Genomic DNA, 26,249 nt, shown 5'->3' with positions numbered 1-26,249 from the left:
CGTCCCGCCGCGTCGGCCTCCTAGCGCCTCTCCGCGGGGCGGAGTCCGAGTTGCCGCCAGCCCACCAGGCACGCTAGCCCCAGCCGCCCTTGGAGGCCTGAGTCCGCAGGTACCCCCGGAGCGCGGCAGCCACACCATGCTGGGCATGATCAAGAACTCGCTGTTCGGGAGCGTAGAGACGTGGCCTTGGCAGGTCCTGAGCAAAGGGGCTAAGGTAGGCCCGCTGGGCTGCCGAGCACCTGAAGCGGGGCTGCGCCCGCCCACCGCACCCTAACCGGGGCTGGAGTGGGTTCTGACGGGCATGTGGGGCAAGCGGTCTGCCCCAGAATGTGCGTTTTGGCTTCTGCCGGGGGAGGGGCACTGCCTTCCAGTGCCCAGCACGCGAACTGGGAAGGAGGAAGTGAAAGGGAAGTACAGAGCAGCAGGCTGAGGGCTCTGCTGGGAGGAGGGGTGACAAAGAGGAGAGATCGCTTTAAGAGAGGAGTCTAGGCGCGGCGACGGAACAGCGCCTGTTGAATGCATTAATTCATGTAAACACCCTAAGCATTCTGATCGTTTGTTTGCTGAGAGGCCTGCGGGTGCAAAAAGATCGAAAACGTGCTTGTCCTCAAGAAATTCCCAACTCCTGGAGACTTGAGTATAAAGGAGCAGGATCTGTGCTCCACCGAAGTAAACGTGCACGGGAGGGAGCACAGGGGAAGGACCCGATCCATTCTGCCAGGGGCTGATGAGGGGGACTTCCCGGAGGAAGTGTCTTCACCTGGGTTTCTGGTATGTTAGGAGAGCGCAGAAAAGCAGAGACAGAGAGCATGCGCAAAGGCCCAGAGCGGTAACAAGGTATGCTGGCCCATGGAACTCCCAGAGTTGTGTCCTTGGATACAGGATGGGTGAAAAGGGCTTGACTGCAGTCTCCCCCACAAATTGACAGCAGTGCTAACACAAGCAAATTGGATTGCCCCCTGAAAACGAAGAGTCCGCAGCTAGATTACAGTCTCCTTGCAAACAGGTACTTTGTGCCTTGTGTATACTCAGCTCCCCGCTCAGCACCTCCTATGTTAAAGGACTGTGTTGTCTGAGGACCCAGTTCTGGTACTGAGCGCGTTGATGGTCACACAAAAGCCCTCAACCAGATTATAGTCTGAGTTCTTCACGCAGGTATAACCAGAGCCCGGTCACTTCATCTGTCTGTCTGTGAGTTCCCTCAGCTGCACTTTGAATGACCAAGTTGAACCCAGATCAGGGGTGACATTCAGATGCCTGCAAGCATCCAGTCAGGCTATGGAAATGAGTGAAGCTGCCTGTGTTAGACTCAAAGGCAAGGTGGGGACTGAGGCAAATCCAAGAAAGAATTCAGGGTCCCCTCTACAAAGAGCAGCCATGTTGCTATGCAGGGATATAAACCAGAATTGCCAGATTTTTAAGGAAAACCAGAAATCCAGATTCTTCGTGTGAACTCTTCTAAGTTACAATTAATGTATTCAATAAGTAACTAAAATTTGTTGAATACCATCTAAGTACATCGTCTTTACAGGCAGTGGGGATAAAGCAATGAATAAAACCAACAAGACCCCCATCCTCGTGGGTAATGCACAAGTAAACAGGTCAAAAGGTCGTTATCAGCTGCCGATCAAGGCTATGAAGAAAAACAAGTAGGGAAGGGAGGAAGGAATAGGGAATTTGAGGAATGAGTCTGTGGTTTCGAGTGGGGAAATAATGTCAGTTTTACCTGTTTGCCTACCCATGTTCATAAACTGCAGGCCACAGAAACTGACTGTGGTGAGACCCTGCCTGTGTGAGGTGTGTGTGCTCATCTGTGGACTCAGCCCAGGAATGTCTAAGATGCTTTTTGTCCCTAACGCTTAAAGAATCCCCATGTTACCAACAGCTCCCAGAGAGTTCTCCCTTCTGTAGTGGAATCCAGCTCTCTTGGTCTTTTTGGGGTAACAGACAATTGCCAGTACAGGGTCTGGGCTGCTGTACCCCTGTCTGTCCTCAGATGCCTCCCCTGCCCATTCCCTGGGTCTCAGTCCGGAGTCTGGAATAAGAGTCGTGTCTCAGTCTGGAGTGAGGGCTGATTCCAGTTGCCTACTTCCCAGGCTCCAGTGTCAGATAACTCGCCGTGAGGGTCACCCAGGGGGAGGCACTGGTGGGAGATATAAGGGTGGAAGGAAAGAAAGAAGGTGTTTCTCCCTTTCTTTCTCTGAACTATCAGGTCTCTGGGCACCAAGAGTTTCTCCGCAGCTCCAGCTCTTTCTAGACAGGCCACCGTGGTTCTAGCTTCTTCCAAGTAACCCAGGCCTCTGAGCTCAGGCAACAGTTCTCTGATAAGCATCTTCCCTCAACCTTTGATGGGAACATGGTGCCGTATGGGATATTGCTACCAGGCTGATGCAGATCACTTAACCTGAATATTCTTAGTTTCTGCAGGTGTAGAATGGGTATAAAAATACCTCTTCCATCTACTCCCAGACCAACTATAAATATTACATTTTTTTTAAAAACATGAAAATGCTTTGTAAACTCATACACCCTACAAATGTGATAATACCATTCAGTCAGACAGAACTCAGCTCTGCTCTTCCTAGCTGTGTGGTCAAAGGCAACTTGCTTAACTTCTCTGAAACCGATCACAAGAGGGAATAACAATTTGTATCTTATAAGAATGTTTGGGAATTTCAATGAGATAACCAGCTATAAGTTGTTCAGCAAAATACCTAGTACTTGGTAGGGTATGGTAACCATTGGCTTCCGCTTAGTTTCACAGGTAATTTTGGGTAAGTTACTTAACCTCCTAAGCACTGTGAACCCTGAAATCTCTCAGCTATGAGAATGACAGTGCCTTTGTGACAATTATGTAACTATTCAAAGATACTCATAAATATATGTATATAAATATACAAAGATACTCAAAAATATACAAATTCAGAGGATTAATACTTTGAAGACAGACTCTCCCTGGAATTATCTCTCTTGCCCCGGGTAGTGTCTGGGTCAGGAATTGTTGCCCATTTTCTTGGGCCAATAGATGGCAGACAGTGGACCCTGCGTAGCTCAGGTTCGGGCTCACCATATGTTCAGGACTGATTGTGATGGAGAGATCCGGGCTGCTGCGGAGCTTATCAGGTGCCTTCCACATTGCTTCAGGAAGGAGGTGGGCACACTGCTCACACTGTATTGAATTAGGTGGGTCTTGTGGATCCGCAGCGCAGGACTGATATTAATAACTGACATCTTAATTTTCCCAGCCAGTGCACATTGGTTAGGACCCGACCACCCAGGGGTTTGAATCCTGGCTCTACCACTTGCCCACTGTAACTCAGTCATGTTACTTAACCCCTCGTGCTCCAGTTTCACCTGAAAATAAAGATAAAAACACTCACTTCTTTACAGGGATTGCAGGAACAAATTCATGCATAGAAAGTCCCGAGTTAGGTGGACTATATTATTTTTTCTTATGATGAGAAATTACTGTTTTATGATGAGAAAGCTGGCTTCCAGAATCAACATGTTATACCCACCCCAGCAGGTGGCTAGAAAAAAAATTGACCTCGCAGAGGACCTGGCAAATTCCATAGCAAGAGGCATTGTTTCAAGATCTCAGTCTGGGATTTGAATTTGACCAGGGTTCCTGGGGAATGTTGAAACTGGTGTATGCGGCCTTGGGCCAAATCCATGTCTGATTGGGAGCATAAGTTAGCAGAATCTGGGACAGAGGTGGGCTGTTATTATGTTCCATGTGACAAGGACACACACTAAACACACTAAATTGGAAGAATCGAATGTGTTAGTTGTGTTAACTTAGGTGCTTTATTTTCTGCAGAAATAGAACTCTATTTAAATTCTCCCTGGAGAACTGGGTAGTTTTGCAATGTCCCTCTCTCCAACCTAAATCTTCACAGTGATCCAGTGGTTCAAATGAGTTTATGGACATAGATGCTATCCAATCGGGTGGGACCTTCTGTAGTACCACCTTAAGACATTGTGAGTTTGCTTTTCTCCCGCATAGGTATAATTAGACTAATTGCTCATCTGTCTACCCAGCTATGTCTATTCTATTCCTTATCCTTCGAGTAAAACCAGGTTTTATGCCACAGCCTCCTTTCCCACAAATACTCCTATTACCTACTATATGCAAGACATGGTACTAGACGCTAAGACATACAGTGGTAAACACAGATAGCCCCTGACCACATGGGGCTTATGGTTACAGATGGAGGTTAAACGCATTATTATTCAGTTATAATTACAATAACTCTAGTGTTGTGAAAGTCCAGGGGTCTATAAAAAATATCATGGGAACTTGTTTTAAATGAGGATCCTCTTTGAGGAAGTGACTTTGAGGTTGGGACTTTGGGGATAAGTAGGGGTCCATCAGGCAGGAAAGAGGATAGGAAAGAGGTACTCCAGGCAGAAGTGGCAGGTGCAGAGGCTCTGAGGCAGGCATGACCATGGCATTGAAGGAAATAGCAGAAGGCCAGTGAGGAAGTGCTCTGGGTGTGGCTGGCAAGGTAGGTAGAAGCTAGCTGGTACCTGGACCATATAGGAGAGGCTAAAAACTTGGTGAATGAGGGCTTTTAGGTAGGGGATTCATTAACATGATTAAGTGATGCAGAATGCTCTGTGTGTATTCCCCAGCAATTTCAATTTCATTCACAGCTTCAGTTTCCCCTTTTGCTGATGACTTCCAAATTTATCCCCCATGTCAGTCTCCTACTAAGCTCCACACCCACATGTCCAGCTGTGCAATGGAGAGTTTGTCTATCTGTCCTGGGAGGCAAATGAACTGATAGATATGAAAGGGCCCTTCTAGCCCTAGTGTTCTCAGCCTTTGGAGTTCATAAGAAGGACGGATCACTCAGGAAGAGATGGTGGAGGTGAGCCTTAAAGATTGGTAGATTTACGGGGTGCTTGGGTGACTCAGTTAAGTGTCTGCCTTCAGCTCAGGTCATGGTCCCAGGGTCCCGGGATCAAGCCCCTTGCTCAGGAGGAAATCCGCTTCTCCCTCTTTTTCTGTCCCAACCCCCAGCTCAGGCTTTCTGTCGTTCTCCCTCTTGCTTGCTTTCTCTCTAATAAATCAATAAAATCTTAAAAAAAAAAAAAAAAAGGACTGGTAGAATTATCATGGGGGCCTTGGCTCTCGGAATCAAACTGGATTCTTTCCTTGGCAGCCTTTCTTTTCTTGCCATGGACCTTCTGCCTGGAGAAGAGTCTGAGAGCACAGATCACCTATAGGATCCCCAGAATTCCTTTCTGTGCAAGGACCCCTCCCACTCAAAATCCCACATTTGGATCACAAAGTCAATTGAACGAATTTGGGGTAGATGAAACTGACTTGTACTCAGCTCACCGTCACTGGAATGAAGCTCACAGAATCCTCCCTATGGCAGCCTAGGAGTCCTCCAGGGGTCTGGCCCAGCCAAAATCTGCAACCCCCTCTCTCACTGTGTCCTGCTTGACAGCGTTTGCTCCAGCCCCAGCGAACCAGCTGTGTTCTTCCCCTCTGCTGTTTTCTACCTATGGTGCCTGATACCTGAAATTTCCCTCCCCAAACTTTCAGAACATTTGCTACATCATATGATAATTTCATAATTATCTAGACTGCCCATATCGTCTTAATCTCCAAATCCATAGCACCTGGCAGAGGTCTTCAATAATATTTCTCAATATTTTTATCTTTAAGAACCTCAAAGTTCGTAGGTCAGCCTGGACCTAGCCGAGCACATCAATACACACCTTGCCCCCCAGAATAACCGAAGTAGTCCTGTTCTGTGTTCCCACGCTGCCCTGCCTCTCCTCTTAAATATATCATCGGATTATAACCTGGTTTTTCTATTAGACCAGACCACCCCCCTCCCAATGTCAGAAACTGTATCATTTATCACTGCTGTATCTTAGCACAGGGCACAGGGCACAGTGCTCAGCACATAGGAGAAGCTCCACTGTCATTGGTTGGATTAATAAGAGAAGGAAAGAAAGAATGAAGGAAAGAGCCAGCCAGGTCTTTTCTCCAGTGAGAGCTTGTCATCAGTTTGTGAGAGAAGAAGCTGCATCCAATGACTTTAGCTGCCCCTGTTCGGAGCTGGACACAGACATCCAAATGTCCAACAGGAAGAACTAACTCAGTAGCTAAAGGAAAATGCTTAAAAGCATTCCCATCATCCCCCATACAGTACCGAGCCCGGCAGTTAACATTAGACTAGGGTTTGGAGATTGGAACTCTGGTGCCAGTGTCACCACTTAGTAGCTGTGTGTTCCTGGGGAACTCAGTCCCTCTGGTGCTTCGTTTCTTCTTTGGGAAATTAGTTTGATTGGACGAACTTTAAAATGGCTTTCAGGCTGCAATTCTGTGATTCACAGAGTAGCGTTTCTGGAATTTTAAACACGAGTGGCAAGACTCAAAAGGACCTCAAATGAAGGCTGAGTCTAGTCTCTGCTGTGACAGAGCCAGAAAGAGCAAAATACCCCAGGTTTATACAGCACGGCTTGCTACTGAAGGCCCTTTGAAAATGCAACACTTTCCAAGGGGAGGACCTCATAGCCATCCCCCGAATGACACAGTAGATTTGATTTGGAGCCTCTTGATTCTTAGTCTGGTGCAATTTCCCCTACCCCATGTGAAGGGAAGTTGATGAAACTGGCATTCAGAAACCTTTCAGATTTCCTGGGTCCCTTTCTCACTATTCTTCTTTAATTTTGCATCACAAAGAAAATTTTTTTTTCCCATTCTAAACATAAAATTAGAATGTAAGTGTACTTTTTCAGACAATACAGACCTCTTAGCCCCACAGTCCTACCCACCTCCAAAGAGTCATTCTGTCCGCTTGGGAGTTGAAGACTTTCAGTCTAGGATGTCCCAGGAAGGCCCCTTTGCCCAGCTGGGGCAGCCACGTCTTCTGCTTATTTTTCACAATCATGAGTAAGAGAGGCAGCTCCTTAATCCATGACCAAACACCCGTTGAGCATCTAATTTACGATGCTCTATGGCATCGTTCTGGTCCACATAGTCCACATAGTTCTTGTCCACAAAGACTTTAGAGCACATTTTTCAAACTGCACAGTGTTCCATTACCAGACAGCAAAATCAATATAGAGTATGTCTTTCTTCTTTTGGTGGAATAGAATAAAATTCACTTGAGTAGAGTAAAAGTCAACAGGAAAGAAAGAAAAGGCTGGTATATTCACCCTCCTCCATAAGGGTGAAGTATCATTTTGTGAAACCCTGTTTCAATCACGTGTGTGTTCTTGATAAGGGCATGGGGTAAAAATACATTTCTTGTTTTGAATCGTGATTCTTTTCCAAGTTTGAAAAACACTGTCTTATAGCGTATGTTCAAGGAATACGAAATTACATCATATGAGATATCAAAGGACAAGGAAGAGGAGAGGGGATGGAGGAGGGCCACAAGCGTCCATAAGGCAAAGGATAATGACCTTAGGACAGAGACTCATGTGGAGAGTAGTCATGAGGAGCGGGGGTCCTCCCTGGCTTTGGGGGGATTGGCAGTGAAGCTGAGCATTCAGGGGCGTATAATTTAGTGATATGAGTTGGAATGAGGAGTCGTGTCTGGGAATAGTACAAGTGAAGAGAATGACTCTGATTCTTCTTTTTTTTTTTTTAATTTGGTGAAAATTGCCATGGAAGCTTTTATTTTTATTTTTTAACTAAATGAATTAATTTATTAACATATACTATATTATTTTATATACACATAGTATATTATTTTATATAATTAACATATAGTATATTATTGGTTTCAGAGGTAGAGTTTAGTGATTCCTCAGTTGTGTATAACACCCAGTGCTCATTACATCACGTGCCCTCCTTAATGCCCATCCCCCAGTTACCCCATCTGCCCACCAACCTCCCCTCCAGGAACCCTAGTTCATTTCCTTGAGTAAGAGTCTCTTAATGGTTTGTCTCCCTCTCTGAGCGACTCCGATTCTTCTTGACCTACAGCCCTGCTTCTAGAATGAGGCGGATCCTGGGGCCTTCGAGTTTGTGACATTGTTGCTGGATCTCTGTCACGGACAGGGCGACGAATCGACCAGGAAAACCATGAGGGCTAAGAGGATGGTGAAAAGATATTAAGAGACAAAGAGATGGGTTCGAGAGGGACACTGAAGATGATGTCCAACAGTGCCAATTTTATTCCACATCTTACAATCATTTATAAAGCAGACCAGAATAAAAGGAGCATTACATCAGTACATAGTCAGATGACCACAAGTTTCTATAACAAGTTTACATTTACTACAAGCAAACCTCGTGAGGCCAGGTAGTTTCGGCTAAAGCCATTAGCAAGACAATCAACCAGGGAGTGGGTTATGGGAGGTACAGAACAAGGACTAACTAAGAACTCAGGACCCTGGCCACATTGTTCCCTACTGTAGGGAGAGTGTGTGGGATGTCACGTAGGCAAGTGCACGACACATAGCACAGACCCTTTTCTCAGTGCACTCAACTTTCCCATCCTTAACCTTGTCGAGGTGTCCGGACTTTGAAGGAGACACAAGTCAGGGCCTGGTTTGATCCTCGACTCCAACTGTGCGGTGGCCTCCCACAGATCTTTCTTCTTTTCCAATTTTCATCTCTTTTTCCTGACGGTCCTGTCATTCAGATGTTGGATCTCCTGGCTTGATTCTCTGATTTCCAATTCTCTTCTGTTTTCTATGTCTTTGCCTCTTTACTTGACATTCTGAAAGATTTCCTTCAGCTTTATCTTCTGACTTCTCCCCTGAATTTTTCATTTCTGTTACATTTTTAATTTCTAAGAGCTCTGTGATCTCTGAACATCCTATTTTTATAGCATTCTGGTGATGTTCTGAGTGGCTTTGGATGCAATATCTTCTCTTATCTCTCTGAGAGTATTGATAATTTGAAGTTTTTTCTGCTGACTCTACATTTGTAAGAAATCCCAGAATCTTCTCATGGCCCTTCATATTCCTAACTGTCTCTTCTACCCTGTCACCATGCCCAGGTTCATTATGAAAAGTTCTTTAGCCGTTCTTATAACTGGACCATCACCGCTTCTAGAGTAATCACCGGCTGCCATTTTAATTCTTTTAAGTATGTAAATTCTATCTCTAGGAAGACGTCTCCTATGAGGAAAGGACCTGTGAGGGGGGGCGGTTTGCCACAGTGGAAGTGACAGACAAGCCTGTGGATGAGGGTCTCCGGGAAGCAATGCCCAAAGTCATGAAGTACGTGGGAGGCACCAATGACAAGGGTGAGTATCCCTGAACGATGTGGTTCTGGGCTCAGAGGGAAGCTTGCTAGGTCTCATGTCATCAGGGGAAAATACAGGGAGGGGCCACAGGGCACCTGTCACCACCTGCTTCAGTAGCACATGAACTTGGGCTCTGTGCACAAGAATGCTCTAAGGGGACCACACTGACCCCATCCGGCCTACCCCTCGGTGTGTGGTCTCCCTGCTCCATATCACCTGGCATGCTTCTCTCCCAGGCATGAACATGCACTTGGGGTATCAACCCTGCAGTGCTTGTAGTATCTTTGGACTGGTTCACTGAGTGAGGAAAGCCAAGTCACAGAGCCAGGCCAGCCTCAGACTTGAGAGGCTGTGTCGCTCAGCCTGTGTCCTGAGAGTCCCTGTGTCGCTCAGAATCCACGGGGCTCTGAGGCTCAGTGAGTGGTGAGTATGCCAGGTCCTCAGCTCTGTTCTGGCAAATGAAGGGGCTGGGAGTTTTTAGGCTGTCCCAGTCTTAGACATGTCAGTCTGTGCTGGCCGTGCCCCTATTTTTAAAACAATGGGCCCGAAGTTTCAGTGTACCTGTCAGCGTGGAATCCATATTTAAATATGAGCTTAACTCTAAAGCTCTCTCATTTGGACTGCTCTTTAGAATCAGTGCGAACCCCAAATGGGTCAAAAGCAAGGCAAAAGAAGAAAGAAAGGTGATGTTTAATTTTTAGGATATTTCTCAGGCTGATAATTTAGAAAGTCAGAAACTGGTATTAACCTCAGTAGCATTTAGTAACACCAAAGTAATCAGGCTTTGGACAATAAGTCAACCAGTAGGAGGTCAAGAAGAAATCTTTTCCTTCTTAATGTTGTTGTAATGTTTTTTAGAAGAATATTTGTATAAAAATGATAAAATTTGGGGCGCCTGGGTGGCTCAGTTGGTTGAGCATCCAACCCTTGGCTTCAGCTCAGTTCATGATCTCAGGGTGGTGAGATCAAGTCCCATGTTGGGCTCCATGTGCAACACAGAATCTGCTTGGGATTCTCTCTCCCTCTCCCTCCCTCTCTCTCTCTCTCCTTCTGCCCCTCCCCTCCCAAATAAATAAAATCTTTAAAAAATATTTTATGTGATTAAACATTAAAGAATATCTTGAAAATAACAAAACAGTACCCCAATCCATCTTTTTTATTGCAATCATTGTTGCCTTCTGAATGTATTTCTTTAGGGCTTTTTAATAAGCCTTTAAAATGTAATCATAGTGTTTGTGCAATTGTGTATCCTTCCGGTATTTATAGTTATAGCTATTTTCCACTAGTGTTAAGCAATCTTCTTAAGTGTGGTTGTTGACAGCTACATTATATTGCATTGTGTACCTGTAATTTAGACATATTCCTGTTTTGAACATTTACATGGCTCCCAGTCTCTGACAATTATAAATTCTGTGGTAATGAATATCCTATTACCTACAGCCTTTAAGATATTTTGGATTACTTCCTTAAAATTCACATTTAAACAGAAGGCAATTAGATACTGATAAATTGACAGTCTTGATATGTATTACCAAATAATTTTTTCCAAACGAGTTGAATCACTACATTCCTATTTCCAGTATATACAAATAAGAGCTGTTTTGTATATATCTTACTATATAGTTTTAACACCTGGAAGGTTTGTTATTAATTTTAAGAACCAAATATACTGTCTTGGAGGAAGAATGAGATTAGCTGATCTTCCATGGTCCTGAGCAAGTTCTGTCTGTAGCAACCCCCTCACTCTGTGGGGTTTTATGTTTTCAGGAATCGGAATGGGGATGACAGTTCCTATTTCCTTTGCTGTGTTTCCTGGTGATGATGGCTCCCTCCAGAAGAAATTAAAAGTCTGGTTCCGGATTCCAAACCAGTTTCAGAGCAACCCGCCAGTTCCGACCGATGACAGCATTAAGATCGAGGAGAGGGAAAGCATCACCGTCTATTCCCTGTAAGGAAATGATTCTCTAGTCATCCGAGGGTAACATCTGATCTCCATAACCACTCCTTGATCATCTGCAATGAGCATTTGCATTACATTTATATTTTATTCCAGTTTTATTGAGATATAATTAGCCTATAACATTGTATTGACTTCAGGTGTCCAACATATAATGCTTCGATATACAGAAATATTATGAAATGTTCACTACCATAAGTTTATTTAACATACATCATAATTTCTTTTTTTTGAGATGAGAACTTCACACATCTGCTTTCTTTTTTTTTTTTTTTTAAAGATTTTATTTATTTATTTGTCATAGAGAGAGAAGCGAGAGCAAGCACAGGCAGACAGAGTGGCAGGCAGAGGCAGAGGGAGAAGCAGGCTCCCTGCCAAGCAAGGAGCCCGATGTGGGACTCGATCCCAGGACGCTGGGATCATGACCTGAGCCGAAGGCAGCCGCTTAACCAACTGAGCCATCCAGGCATCCCCACACATCTGCTTTCTTAATAACTTTCAAATATACATGACAGGATTGTTAACTATCGTCACCTTGCTTTGTATCGCATTCCCAGGACTAGTTTCTCTTATGGCTGGAAATCTGTACCTTTGGGCCACCTTCACCCTCTTCTCCCACTCCCCTCCCACATCCCGTCTCTGGCAACCAACAGTCTCTTCTCTGTCTCGATGAGCTCAGTTGTTGTTGTTTTTTTTTTTTTTAATTGTACATATAAGTGAGATCATACAGCATTTTTCTTTCTCTGTCCAAGTTATTATCACTTAGCATAATGTCCTTAAGGTCATCCACATTGTCACAAATGGCAGAGTTTCTTTCTTTCTTTATGGCTGAATAATACTGCTTTGTGTATAGACATACATTTTTATCCCTTCATTTCCTGATGGACCCTTAGCTTGTTTCCGTATCTTGGCTATTATAATAATGGGGCAGTGAACCTGGCAGTGCAGATAGCTCTTCAAGATAGGGATTTCATCTCTTTAAAAAAAAAAATTAAAAAAAGAAAAAAAAGACAGTGATTTCAATTCCTTTAGCTATCTATCCAGAAGTGGAATTGCTGAATCTGAGGATAGTTCTACTTTTAATTTTTTGAAGAACCTCCATATTGTCTTCCACAGTGGCGGCACCAATTCCCATGACAACAGTAATGACAGTTCCTTTTTCTCCATAGCCTTGCTAATACATTTTTCTTGTCTTTTTGATACCAGCCATTCTAATAGGTATGAAGTAATATCTCATTAGGGCTTCGATTTGTATTTCACTAATGGTGGGGGATGTTGAGCACCTTTCCGTGTACCTACTGGCCATGTGTATGTCTTCTTCAGAAAAATGTCTGTTCAGATCCCCTGCCCATTTTTTAATCAGAATGCGTGGCTTTTGTGCTGTTGAGTTATAGGAGTTCTTTATCTATTTTGGCTTTTAACTCCTTGTCAGATATATGACTTGCAAATATTTTCTCTCATTGAGTAGGTTGCCTTTCCGTTATGTGGATAGCTTCCTTTGCTATACAGAAGCTTTTCAGTTTGATGTAGTTGCATTTGTTTATTTTTGCTTTTATTGCCAAATACCAAAAATTGTTGCTAAGACTGATGCCAAGGAGTTTACTCCTTATGTTTTCTTCAAGGAATGTTACGGTTTCAGGTCTTATGTTCAAGTCTTTCTTCTATTTTGCATTGTTTTTTTGTGTGTGATGTAGGATAGAAGTCCAGTTTCAATTTTTTGCCTATTGCTATCCAATTTTCCAGACAATGTTTATTGAAGAAACTGTACTTGACTTCTTTGCTGTAAGTTGGTTGACCATAGATGAGTTTGTTTCTAAGCTCTCTATTCTGTTTCACTGATCTATATATCTTTTTATGCCAGTGCCATACTGTTTCGATTACAATAACTTTGTAATATAATTTGAAATCAGGAAATGTGCTTCAGCTTTATTCTTTTTTTTTTTCCTCCAGGTTGCATTGGCTATTTGGGGTCTTTTTTTATTTTTTTCCCAAGATTATTTATTTATTTATTTATTTATTTGACAGACAGATCACAAGTAGGCAGTGAGGCAGGTAGAGAGAGAGGAAGGGAAGCAGGCTCCCTGCTGAGCAGAGAGCCCGAGGAGGGGCTCAATCCCAGGACCCTGGGATCATGACCTGAGCCAAAGGCAGAGGCTTTAACCCACTGAGTCAACCAGGCACCCCTATTTGGGGTCTTTTGTAGTTCCATATAAATGTTAGGGTTAGTTTTCTATTTCTGTGAAAAATTCCCTTGGAATCTTGATGGAGATTGTATTGAATCCATAGGTTGCTTTCAGTAGTATGTGCATCTTAACAACATTAATTCTTCCAATCCATGAGCATGGAATCTCTTTTCATTTATTTGTGTCTTCTTCAATTTTCTTCATTAATGTCTTACAGTTTTCAGTATACATATCTTTTTATCTCCTTGGTTAAATTTATTCCTAGGTGTTTTATTCTTTTTGATTCAAATAGTATTGTTTTCTTAATTTCTTTATATTATTGATGAATTAAGTTAAATACGGAGTCCTGATAATTTCTCATTTCATTTTCTTCAGCTTATGGCACACAAACATTTGCATTATGTCTGACTAAATACTTTGCCATTTGCCAAATTGGCCTGGTTGGAGTATCCCCACAGTTTAGGCTAAACACCTACATTAGCCACAGTAAGGTTCTGGGAGACTCAGGGAATAGCTAAGTCAAGCTGTTGTTTGGGGTCACAAATACATAAATGTATCGGACTTGGGAGCTGTCCTTTTTACCCCTTGAATGCCAGAAAGGCAGGGAGTATTTGCTAGAACTGGATGGCCACCCCCTCCATTGTTCATTGTCCATGGTCCTTGGAGTGTTCTCGTCCTGTTTCCAGAGCCTCATTCGGGGTCATGTTCTTTTTGACTATAGAGCATAACAGGTGCAGGTGATTGCATGTCTTTATTCTTTGGGCCCCAACCCCCCTTCAGAAACTGAGTCTCTTGTAGAGAATCAGTGGCCTCCGCCACTTGTTAAAATCCTCCTGTATGACAGGCACAAAACCGTGTGCAGTCACAGGCCAGGAGCTTTACCAGCATTAACTATAGGTGTGGATTTGCTTCTACTCTAGAACCACCGGAGGGAAAATAAATACACAGATAATCTTGTCCTGGACAGGTTTTGTCCACTCCCCAGGGCTTCTGAACTTACTTATTGGGCTGCCTGGCTCCAACACTGCTACCTGAAGGCATAGCTTTCTCTGGAGCTAACACTGACGCTGGGAACTGGAGCTTGGCTGGTCTGGCAGTGGTAGGCCGTAGTCGTGCCCCCTAGAGGACAGTGCGTGTACTGCAGCCGGGCCTCTTCTCCAGTCATCATTCAGACCTTCCTGCCTTCGCCACAGAGGCAGCAGGAAAAGCAAACTTGGGGTAAGGAGTATCTTTCCCAAGGACAGAGACTAGAGTGGGGAAGTGAGGTGGCTGTGGTACACAACTTAAGGAGGCGCCCACTTTCACAGTGGTCTAAGTACAGGATTGGCCCTGAGAGTGAGGGTCTCCTTAAATCTTGGGTGCTGTGTCTCCAATGTCTCACCCTCATTCCTGCTCCCTCTTCTCTGTCTCTTCCCCACGTGTCTTGGGAGCAGGCTGGTGTACTCTAATGAACAAGTATATTTTAGTTTGAATCCCACTCAGCCTCTCTAAGACAGTTTCTCCATCTGTTAAGTGCCCATAACAACCTCCCTCAGAGGACCTCTACTAAAGAGTATCTTTCAGTACTCACTAAGATGCTCCTGTTTTTACAAATGACTTAATGTGTATGAGCTATGGTAGGTTTCAGTAGTTAATTATTTTTTCCCTTTGCCCTTTTGATTTCATAAGGAATGAGGTTGACGTGATTAAATCAGTTCCATAAACCTTCAAGGTGGCTGGTCCGATGGTTTTCTTTTGTCCTTAACATTTTAGTATGGAAATTTCCAAACGTATGAAAAGATAGAGTAAGATAATGGACACCCAGGTGGCTCAATCGGTTAAGCATCTGCATTCAGTTCAGGTCATGATTCCAGGGTCCTGGGATCATGTCGGGCTCATATCGGGCTCATATCAGGCTCCTTGCCCAGCAGGGAGCCTGCTTCTCCCTTCCCCCTCTGCCTGTTGCTTCCCCTGCTTGTGCTCTCTCTCTGTCTCTGGAAAATAAAAAAAAAATTAAAAAAAACAAACCAGAATAAGATGATGGAACCCATCATTCACCTTCAATGATAATTAACTCAAGGTCAGACCTGTGTCATGTGTACCCTCACAACTGTCACCCCTCTGATGGGTCTTTTTGAAGCAAATTCCAGACATTTTATTAATTTCACCCATAAATACTTCAGTGTGACTACTAAAGACTTTTTAAAAATACAATCATAATGTCTTATTACTCCTAAAATTTAAACAGCATGTCATTAGTGCCATGATAATAGAAAATGTCCAGCGTTCAGATTTCCCCCACTATCGGATCATTTGTTTTTAAAGTTTGTTTGAACCTGGATCCAAATAAAATCCTTCTCGGGGCTTGATCCCAGGACCCTGAGATCATGACTTGAGCCAAAGGCAGATGCTTCACTGACTGAGCCACCCAGGCATCCCTGGTCAGTACACCTTTTAAGCTTTTACTAATCTGTGGTTTTTCTCATTACTATACCTTTCCATTTTTCATGGCTGCTTATGGATCATGTGTCCTTTTGTTTCCGATAGTCTGAATTTTGCAGACTGCCTTTCCGTGGTATTTCAACATGTTCCTCTGCCTCCGGCATTGCCTGTGAGTTAGCAGTTAGAACCAGAGGCACGGACGGATTCAGGCCAGCACCTTTGGCGAGCATGTTTCATAGGTAGTGCTGTAGACGCCACCGGGGAGTTCATCACATTCACATACTTCTGTTTTTGCAACACCCGCGACTGCAGATCACCCTTACCTAGATGCCTGGCTTCGTTCAAGTTTATAAAATGACAGTGTCCTCTATTTTTCCTTCACTTTTTTAGCTGGTGTCCTTTGATAAAAAGAAACCTCCTCTTTTCTGCTATTTGACTTCTCTGAGATGGAGGCACAGATAAAAAGGCAAGATACCTTCTCTTTAGCACGTTGCCTTCTCCTTGCCTGTTTTCAGAAGATTGATTTCATTCCTGAACATCCTCTATGGGCAAGGCGGCATTGGTCTCTGTTTTTTGAGGTTCAGTATAAACATACTAATTTAAACACAATTGATGTATTTTCGTTCCTGGCAGCTGTTCTTACTGATGCTCACATTGTCCCATATTCGGCCTGGTCCTTTTGACAAGACTCTAGTACTCTAGGGTAGCTTCCTTGCTTTCTGGTGTGACTAGATGTTTCAAACACATCTAGGTATTTCTTGCCCTAGAGCTGGAGTTTGACATTTCTCCAAGGAAACCTGGTTCCTTACGAAGGGACAGGGTATCTTTTTAAAAGGTATTATTAAAGTCCAGTCTGTGAAAATTTCCTATTAATTCTCTGAAACCTAAGCAGCTGAATGTGATAAATAGGGTGTCTGGCGTGGCTCTGTGAATTTTTTGTTTTGTTTTGTTTTTGTTTTTTTTTAAAAAAACCTAACCCAGGGTCTTAAATCAGCATGTTATTCCTCAACTAGCCACTTGGTGTCACTGCACAGCCAAATGTGCTTTAAGAGTACCTTAACCTGGAAGGCAGAGTGAAGTGGCAGAAGGCAAAAGTACTATTTCAAATACACGTAAGGGCATTAGATGGCAAAATTAATTCTAAAATGAAAGCCTTGCCCCCTTAGTTCAGGCTTCCTTTCGTAGGACATCATGAAGGGATGTTCAAAAGGGATTATGCGTTTTTTAGCGGTATGCATTACCAGTCAATGGATAGAAGGCTAGGAAGGACTAACACTATCAGAATCTCCTTAGTGGTCACAAGAGGCAATACAGGTATCCTCACACTTGTATGAGTGGCCACATTCCAGCTCCCTCTGTGTTCACGGCCCTGAAGGCCACTTGGGTTACAACTCAGCCTCCTTTCCACAGTGCAGCGCTGGGTTCGACAGAGACCTGTGGCAGGAGAGGGTGATGGTTTTAGTGAAATGTCTGGGCATAAAGGAAAGAGCTGGAAACCAGGAGTCATTGTCGGGGTGACCTCTGATCTGATCCTAGTTCTCCTACTCGATGGCCATGGGACCTTTGGTGTGTCACCGAACGATCTCAATTTCCCCAAGTACAAGGTGGGAAAAGTGTACCTAATGCCCAGGGTTGTCATGAGGAGGAAACATGGTCTCCGTAGATACCTCCAAGATGCTGGATGTTAGGTAGACCCTAGGTCAGTGTTAGCCCATTTTCCTGTTCTCGACTTCATTGCTCTCCAAGAATCAGATCAAGTTTTACTAGAATTAACAACAAAAAGTCAAGCAACTACAGATACACTTCAGTTCAAACCACAACTCTAATAATTATGAGTTTTACAGCTGGGCTGTCTGAGCTTCAGTTTTCTTATCTATAAAATAGAATGTATGACACACTGTTGTTAGGGTCCAACAAAGTGTGCGTGTGATACAACTTTGTCAGCCACAGGGCGCCCAGGGATGCTGCTGTTGTTTTCCTCGCTAAAGGACCAGGCCCTACTGAGGCCACTGGCCGCTTGGGAAGCTCAACCTGGAGAACGAGAACTTCGGAAAGAACTGCTAAGCCTCTAGGGTGTTCCATATTACCGCTCAGGAGAGCTGTAGACCAGTGTTAGTCACGTTCCTAGATAATTCCAGCGCCTACCTGTAATCACAGGAGGCTCTGGCCATGGGAGACATAATACAGTTTTGCCTCCTTGTTCTACTCAATGCCTAAACTCTGTCATTTTGATTTCAAGCAGCCTCACCCAACCATTCCTTTTTTTTTTTTTTTTTTAAGATTTTTATTTATGTATTTGACAGAGATCACAAGTAGGCAGAGATGAGGGAGGGGAGGGAGAAGGAAGCAGGCTCCCTGCTGAGCAGAGAGCACAATGCAGGGCTGGATCCCAGGACCCTGAGATCATGACCTGAGCCAAAGGCAGAGGCTTTAACCCACTGAGCCACCGAGGCGCCCCTCACCTGACCATTCTATCAAAAGTAGCACCCCTTCTTTTTCTGTCCTCTTACCCCACTTGGTTTTTCTTCTCTTCACTTATTCTCATCTGCATTTTATACCTATTTGTTCATGCATTTATTGTCATCTCCCTCACTAGAATATTCTTGAGGGTAGGGCCTTAGGCTGTCCTCTAGTAAGTGCTCAGTTAAAAGCTGAGGAATAATAAGCAAGTGAAAGTCTTGGTCCTTGCCTTCCCTGTACTTTTCTTTTCCTTTCCTTTCTTTTCTTTTTTTCCCTCATCTCCCTAAAGATCTTGGTCCCTTCCCATAGCTTCAACTGTCACCCTTCCATCAGTACATCTCCAACCTGACCATCTCTTCATCTCCCTCGAATGCCTTAACATTCATCAGACTCAACATGATGACCAAGATGAGGCCATTTACACATGTATTCATTCAGTCAAAAAACCATGTATTCATTATTCCCTTGTTCTGTGCCAAGAATTTTGTCAGTGCTCAAAATAAAGCAGGGAACAAATGACCTGTCCACTCTTTGAAGCAGGAAAAACTAGTTTTTCCTAGTGGGGAAAATAGATGAGAAACAAATGTCTCTGATATTTCAGGCCTGTGTTATTAATTTTTTATTTATATATTTGTCAGAGAGCAAGTGAATGAGAACATAAGCAGAGGGAGCAGCAGGCAGAGGGAGAAGCAGGCTCCCCGTTGAGCAGGGAGCCCGATGTGGGACTCAGTCCCAGGACCCTCGGATCATGACTTGAGCTGAAGGCAGAGGCTTAACTGACGAGCCACCCAGGCGTCCCAGGCCTAAGCTATTTCAGAGATGAGAAGTGGTCTTTGTGGGTGGAAATTATAAGGAAGCATATTTCTTACTGAAAAGCCTTCCGGCATAAAGTTTCTACCAGTAGGATGGACAGGACACAGGGCGAGGAAGTCTTGGCCGGAGGAATTAAAACATCATCTGCACAGATGTGCAGCAGTTACACTGAGTAATGCGTGTGCTCGGCGGCAAGTGTGTCCCATTTTGCACATGTCTGTCGAGTACCTCTGACACTGAAGCCACCTCACTTCTAAGAGCCCTGCCAGTGACAAGATTCTGAATCTAAAACCTAGTTAAATCACCATTTCCCCCTACAACGGGTCAGGTATCCCACCGGTCCTTTACAAACGGGTCCTTGGAAGTGGCTTCAGTCCCCATTTCTGGGGGGATGAGCCCGAGTCCCCACGGCTGCTGCTGCCATGCTTCCCAAGCACCGGCCTCCCTTCCACCCTCTGGAGGGATCTCCACCTAAACCTCCCCAAGGTCTCCCAAATCAATAAGTCAAAAATGAAGCTCAGATCTCCTCCCCAGACCTGATGCCCTGTGTTCCGTCTTACAAAAGGTCCCCGTCCATCCTCCTACTCATCCCAATCAAATGGCATCCTGACTCCTTCACCTGCCACATCACCTGTTGGCCAAGTCCTAGTCACCTCCTAGCTGCACCTTCCCTCCCTGCCTCGGTCTTTGGCATCTCCTGCCTCAACTATTGCTCTGTCCTCCTGATTTTTCCTAGTTCTTCCACCTCTGCCCCTTCTAAGGTGTCCTTTCATCACCGCCAGCCCTCAAGCATGGGACCATCCCACTACCTACCCCCACCTCTCACCTCTGCTCGGGCACTCGTTAGGGTTGGGACCAAAGCCCAAGCTGGTAATTAAATGAGATGGGGGATGGGTAAACTTTGGGCTGGGTCCCCAGATGTCTAGCCAGGCAGTGAAGCCTAGTAAAAACGCTTTGTCATGGCATCTGATCCACAACACACCCCCACTCCGTGTCCACCTGATCTCAGGCATGCCCCCCCGCAACACGTCCAGATGCAGTACCCACTTCCACTCGCCCAGCTCCTCCTACAGCCCTTCTCCAGCTTCTGCTGAGTGGAAGCTGCTTGAGGCCAGGCATTTTTGTCATATTGTTCCTCACTGACATCAAGAAGAGATGCTCAATAAACAACGGCTTATTATCAGGTCTTCCATAACACCTTCCCTTCATGTTCTAAGTCAGAACAAATCACTGCCTATTCCCCACCCCCCCAGAGCATTCCATCTGTACCTTCTGCCTTCCTTCTAGTGCTTCCTTCTGTCCCATATAATCTTTATGTGTGTCGCTGGCCTGCCCACTGCAGTTAGACCTCACAAGGGTAGAAAGACGTCTTCATCATCTTTATAGCTCTGTGGTATCCAACTTGTGTTTTGAGCCTCGTCTTGCTTGAGTCAGTAAGCATGGTTCAGTCCGACTGAATGAAATGCCTCATGGGGTGAAGCTTCTTACCCGTTGACGTGAGATTGTCAGCTCCTCGTCTTACGCTTCCTTTGCCTAGCACAGAGCTCCGTGCATAGACTCTCCCCAAATCTGTGTTGACTTGTTGATTGTTAAAGTCTCAGACCATCCATTTTTCCATCTACCCCAATGCATGCCTCAACCATTGTGATTTCTAGCCCCCCTGGGACCAAAGCCTCCATCTTTTCCCCTGCCTCATTGATGCCTGCCTCATCCCCACCCCACAAACCTCTTCCAGACCTTTGTAGTCAGCTCCTTTTGTGTTTCTGGAATGGGGTGGGGGGAGTGTCTTTCCTCGGTTCCCATGGTAACCAAAAATCTTTGTTCCAAATACTGAACTCTGACGTAGGGGGAGATAAAATACAGTGCCCTGGAGGAGAGCTTCTTTGAAGATGGAGACAGAGACTAGTTAATAGGCTTACAAAAATAATGTGTAGACTTCATGTTTATGTCCTTTGAGGAGCTCAAAGGGCTTTATGAGAATTCTTGAAGTCACACGCAAACACGTTTATGAACGCGGGGAGCTGTGGGCACTGTGCTCCCCTCCGTGTTGGGCTTGCTTAGAAGCTGAGGCAGGGAGGAGCGGGGTGGCTTCTCCCCGAACGAGCCAAAGAGCTAGCACTGGGCCTCTGTCGGGCCACGTACCTGGTGCAGTTTGGTTTTCTGGCTCGTTTGTGCATTCTTGTGCTTGGGTGAGGGAGTGTTGGTTAGACTGGCCGTGAGGAGGACACACGTGTCTGCTGTTTCCTGGCCCATTCACTCTGCTTGTTTTCTAGTAGAAGTTTCCATGATGAAGCAAGAGGGAAATTTTTTTTTTAATATTGTATTTATTTATTTGACAGAGAGAGAGATCACAAGTAGGCAGAGAGACAGGCAGAGAGAGAGGGGGAAGCAGGCTCCCCACTGAGCAGAGTGCCCAATGCGGGGCTCGATCCCAGGATCCTGAGATTGTGACCTGAGCCAAAGGCAGAGGCCTCGCCCACTGAGCCACCAGGCGCCCCAGAGGGAAATTTTTATCCTCATTATCGGCATTTCTGGAGGCCTGGGAATAAATATTTTCAAATTGCTTTTGTTTGGTTTGGGGAGCATTTTTAAGTGAATTTATGAATCCCCAGATGATGACATTCTCCATATCACTTGCTGGGTCTCTGTGTTTTTCTCAGACAGCTCCTTCTTCAGGGGCCCCTGCCAAGCCACTTCTTCCACCCACCACCTGGGGACCAGGATGCCCAAGAGCAGCCCGCTGACCCTCTATGTCTGCTCACCATCTAGGCCTTGTCTCCTTCCTTCCCGTGATGATAGGCAGTACCTACTCACTGAGGACTCCCAGCATCTGTCACCAGGTTCACCTCTTCCCAACTCAGAATCTCTGGCTCTAGTTCTTTGCCAGGTCTTCTGAGGAGATTTGCAGTGCCTGACACACACTTGGGTACACAACAGCTGTTGCATGAATGTATTTCACAGACATACCTTCATATCAACATGGCCCCCAAACCATATTATCAGTCACCCCTCCTTTTCTTCACCCTAGCATCCCTAGCAGCAGCTTCTATCCAGAGACTGCCCTGGAAACCCTGGAGAATCCTCAACTTCCTGCTCTCCCCGCCTCCCCTCACCTCTAGTCACCTGTCAAGTTTGCCTTTATTCAGAGGCCTTTGTCATCTCACACATGGTCATTCCTGGCCTCCAACAATTCCAGCTCTTTCCCTCCACTGCCGCCAGAGGGATTTCTCCAAAACAAACCTGATCATGTCAGCCCCTTACTTTCAAAGCCTTCATAAGCCCACCTTTTCAAAGTCGTCAGCACGGCATTCAAGGCCCTTGAATGGCTCCAGTCAATCCAGTTTCCCGTTTGAATTCCCACCCTTAGTGTGTGCTTCAGATTTCATTATATGAGTGAGTGAATGTGGAGGCAAACAGTCTTAAGTGCGATCATCTTGAGGTCTATCAACCTGAAGACCTGAAGACTTTTACTGTTTACCCCAGAATTGTTGACTTGGCCAAGGGATCAAACATGTGTCAGGCACCTTTTAGGTACTCTGGCTACACCAGTGCACAGAAAGTGATAAAGATCCCTGCCTTCATGGGGCCTATACTCTACCGGAAAACTCAGACCATAAACAATGGACACAGTATGTTAGATGGTCATAAGTGCTGAGGAAGAAAGGAAGGAAGGAAGGAAGGAAGAAGAGGGAGGAGGGGGAAGAGAGTGAGAAAGAAAAGAAAGAGAAAAGGGGAAAAGAATGGGAATAGGGAGTGGGGTTAAAGATTAGGGTTTTGAGAGAAGGCCCAGGGGAGAAGGTGAGATAGTTCATCGAGCCAGCTGGTCATTCCTAGACTCTTTTCCTGGGTTCCTGATACTACTTGAGATTCCCATCGTGTCCCTCCCCCTGGAGGCAGGGAACCGGATGGCTGTCCTGAGCAATTTGCAAAGTGACAGTAAATAGCTCCTGTTTGTCATGGGCCTACTATGAGCCAGCACTGCGCACAGCAGCCTCCATCTTGTGTCCCTCCGTCTTCACAGCAACCTTTTAAGACGGATTGGTTAGCCCTATTTAGCACATGAAGGACCTGAAGGTTAGAGAAGTTAAAGCCTTGCTCAAGACCATGAACAAGAGAGGGGCCGAGGTAGGACTGAGGTAGCCCTTTTGTCACCAACTGATGAGTTGAGGACCCCTCTTCCTTCGGACATTTCTAAAACCCAGTAGCCTAAAGAGCCAACATGGCTCATTTTCAAGGAAAAGAACTGAGTGTCACAGCCTGAATGCGGGGTACAGGGGACACTCAACACCCGCTTCTACCTTCAGCATCTGATTCATCTCAGGCAAGTGGTTCTCAACCTATAGACATTCTTTCAAAGTAATCCCATAGTCTTGCAGACTTTTACTGCCAGAACAGTCTTCCCTTAATGTTCACCCTGGGTCTACTAATCCACTTTCCTCTCATTTGAGCCTCAGTGAAGCTGGAGTTCAGTTTTCCTCATCTGCCTTATGATCTCTCTTCTATATACTTGAACCAAGCCTCCTCTATTCCAAAGTGGTCTCGTCTCTGTCTGTGTACTGTTAGCGACTGTCTAGACGTTGGAAGAACCAATCCCTTAAAGATGAAATCCTGGGTGTTTTTACATCAATAACCCTATAATCAACATGCGGAATGCTTGTCGAGCATGACTAACCACTTATAAAAGAGCAAAGCGTGACTCAGAGAACCCCACCAAAAATAATGCATTTGGCCTAATCTTGGCCTGGTGCAGATTCAGACTTTTGAGTCATAAAGCTCATTAGAGATGGGGACATATTTGACTCTAATAAAGATTTTAGTGCAACCCAGATTTAGACTGGTATATTTAGGGCAGGCCACAGGATGAATTTTGGAGCGTAGGCAGATGACGTAAGGAGGGAATAATCATCTCGAAAAGGCAAGCTTTATTCCTTCTCTGAACCCACCTTCTGCCATTAAGAGAGAAGCCTGATTTAGGAGTCTTTTTCCTTACTAGAAAAAGAAAGCTTTCATGATTTGAACAGGAAAAGGGATTTATTAGAAGTGATTTCTTTATTTGGGGCATGCTTCAAGCTTGCCACGGGGCCTCCCAAGACTTCCTTGGGGCCCTTAGGTCGCTCTGTTTTTTAAAAAAGCTGCTACTTGTCACCGCTGTGATGTGTTCACTCATCAGAAAGGATCTGCTGGGGGAGAAGCGTTAGCTACAGCTCTATCCTACCTAATGCTCCTGCATCTTCCTCCTTCCCCAGCTGGAAACAGAGGGGCCTGGAGGAGGGCTGCCAAGGCAAGAGGGAGCTAGAGAGAAAGGTGAAGCCATGGCCTAGGGGAAGGTCAGCCTACCATCCCTCAGGGACATTTCGGAAGGAAAGGCAAGCTCATGCTTAGTACTTCACTGCTGTGTTTCTGACTCTGTTCACATTCACTATTGTATTTAAAGCTCAAAACGACCCTGGAGGGAAAACACAGCCTATCCCAGGTGCATAAGTGAGGTTCTGAGGCTTGGAGGGATCAAATCCACCCTCAGGGAGTGGCAGCCCCTGCTCTAGCATGCTTGTCATAGTGAGATTGCCAAGTGACTTCTTTTTTTTTTTGTAAGATGCCCTGCTCTCAATAAAATTTAGAAAAAAAAAAAAAAGTCACCCAGTTGGCTTAGTCAGTTAAGCGTCTGCTTTCGGCTCAGGTCATGATCCTGGGGTCCTAGGATTGAGCCCCATGTCAGGGTCCCCACTCAGTGAGGAGCCTGCTTCTCCCTCTCCCTCTGCCTGCACCATTTACAAATAAATAAATAAATAAATAAATAAATAAATAAATAAAATCTTTAGAAAATGATAAATAATAAAAAATAAGAAAGACTCCCCCCGCCCCCTTGGGGATCATGTCTTCTCCTAATCAGCCCCTCTTTCGCTTCTACCTTAGGCAGTTTGGTGGTTACGCGAAGGAGGCCGACTACGTAGCTCATGCCACCCAGCTGCGTACAGCCTTGGAGGGCACGGCCACCTGCCGCAGTGACGTCTACTTCTGCACTGGGTATGACCCTCCCATGAAGCCCTATGGACGTCGCAATGAGGTCTGGCTGGTGAAAGCATGAGGAGCTCGCCGCCTTACAACTTCCCAGCCGTGTGCTTCTGGGTCCACTTCCCAAGGGGGGAAGGAGGGGACACAGCTGCCAACTGTGTCTCCAGCTTCGCCGACATCCCTTCAAAGCTGTGTACTGCCAATTTTATGAAATACGCCTATTCTGTCTATGCTCTTTCTCTCCTGGTAGGAACTAAGACAGCCAAAATAGGCAGCAACGTTTGAAAGTTCTGTGGTAGATCAGGAAAAAAAAAAAAAATCCAGCAATGTTTTCCCAGCTATCTGGGTCACTCAAAACAGATCACAAAAAATTATTGAACCTGTCCTTTTGTGGTGGAGGAGAAAATGTGATTTGTGCACCATCTGTCATTTCTGATTCTTGCAAGACCTTTGTCTGAAAGAGGCCTGAAAATAAAGATCTTTGACTTAAACAGCTGAGACAAATCCAGAGTATAGTTATTTCCGAGACTGCACAGTCTTATAAATAATACGTTATGAGTACTAATGATGATGTTTACTGGGACAGGAATCCCATATTTAGTTCCAAAATCCTTCATAATTACAAAGCCAAAGACCCCGGGCTGGGGAGATATGTCCCAGATGCTAGACCGTCCCAACATCATAGACGTTTACCACGACCGTGTCATAGGGATTCTATGATTAGAAGTTGAGGATCCTCTTTGCGGCTGTGGCCCATGAAGGCTTCCAGGAGGGACAAAAGTAAACCAAGGGGGGAAAAAATCATCACATTCTGATACATATCCCTGGAGGCAAGAACTGCTTGGAGGATTTATCCGTGGGAATAAGATGAGGTGAGAAGAAGCTGAGGTCCAGTTTGATGAACTGAAGAAGAAGGTGCAGTTTGGCTTGTAGGGAAGGGAATGGCCACACACACCCCGCCCCCGCCCGAGGCTGTGAGGGGCAGGTGGGAAAGTTGCTGAGCTGGAACAGAATGTGTGGGTCAGCAAGAGGACAGAAAAAGCTGGGCAGGTCACAGGGCATACGTGGAGAGTATGCTGATCCTCCCAGGGTGTGCCAAAGCCTGACCCTGTCAACAGGCACCCTGCCACCCCCCCAGCCTCCGGGGACCGCTGGACAGGTTTTCTGGAAGAAAAC

General features: G+C 45.2%; 1 protein-coding gene across 1 annotated transcript; it reads left to right on the top strand.

Moving 5' to 3' along the window:
- Nucleotides 1-9: 9 nt before the first annotated feature.
- Nucleotides 10-25,568, top strand: HEBP1 (heme binding protein 1). Its single transcript, XM_059404759.1, has 4 exons — nt 10-214; nt 9,089-9,227; nt 10,995-11,175; nt 24,975-25,568. Exons 1-4 carry the CDS (start codon nt 137-139, stop codon nt 25,144-25,146), a joined length of 570 nt encoding a protein of 189 aa, XP_059260742.1. The 5' UTR covers nt 10-136; the 3' UTR covers nt 25,147-25,568.
- The last annotated feature ends 681 nt before the right edge of the window (nt 25,569-26,249 follow it).

Source organism: Mustela nigripes, chromosome 6 (genome assembly GCF_022355385.1).
Source record: "Mustela nigripes isolate SB6536 chromosome 6, MUSNIG.SB6536, whole genome shotgun sequence".
In the NCBI taxonomy this organism is placed as follows: domain Eukaryota; kingdom Metazoa; phylum Chordata; class Mammalia; order Carnivora; family Mustelidae; genus Mustela; species Mustela nigripes.
This window is presented reverse-complemented; position numbering and strand designations above follow the sequence as displayed.

What these genes read in the sequence shown, in the direction of transcription:
- HEBP1 (XM_059404759.1), top strand. Translation starts at nt 137, where the DNA reads ATGCTGGGCATGATCAAGAACTCGCTGTTCGGGAGCGTAGAGACGTGG. An exon ending in GGGAGGCACCAATGACAAGG is followed by an intron (nt 9,228 to 10,994) that starts GTGAGTATCCCT and finishes TTATGTTTTCAG; the next exon opens with GAATCGGAATGGGGATGACA. An exon ending in AGCATCACCGTCTATTCCCT is followed by an intron (nt 11,176 to 24,974) that starts GTAAGGAAATGA and finishes CTTCTACCTTAG; the next exon opens with GCAGTTTGGTGGTTACGCGA.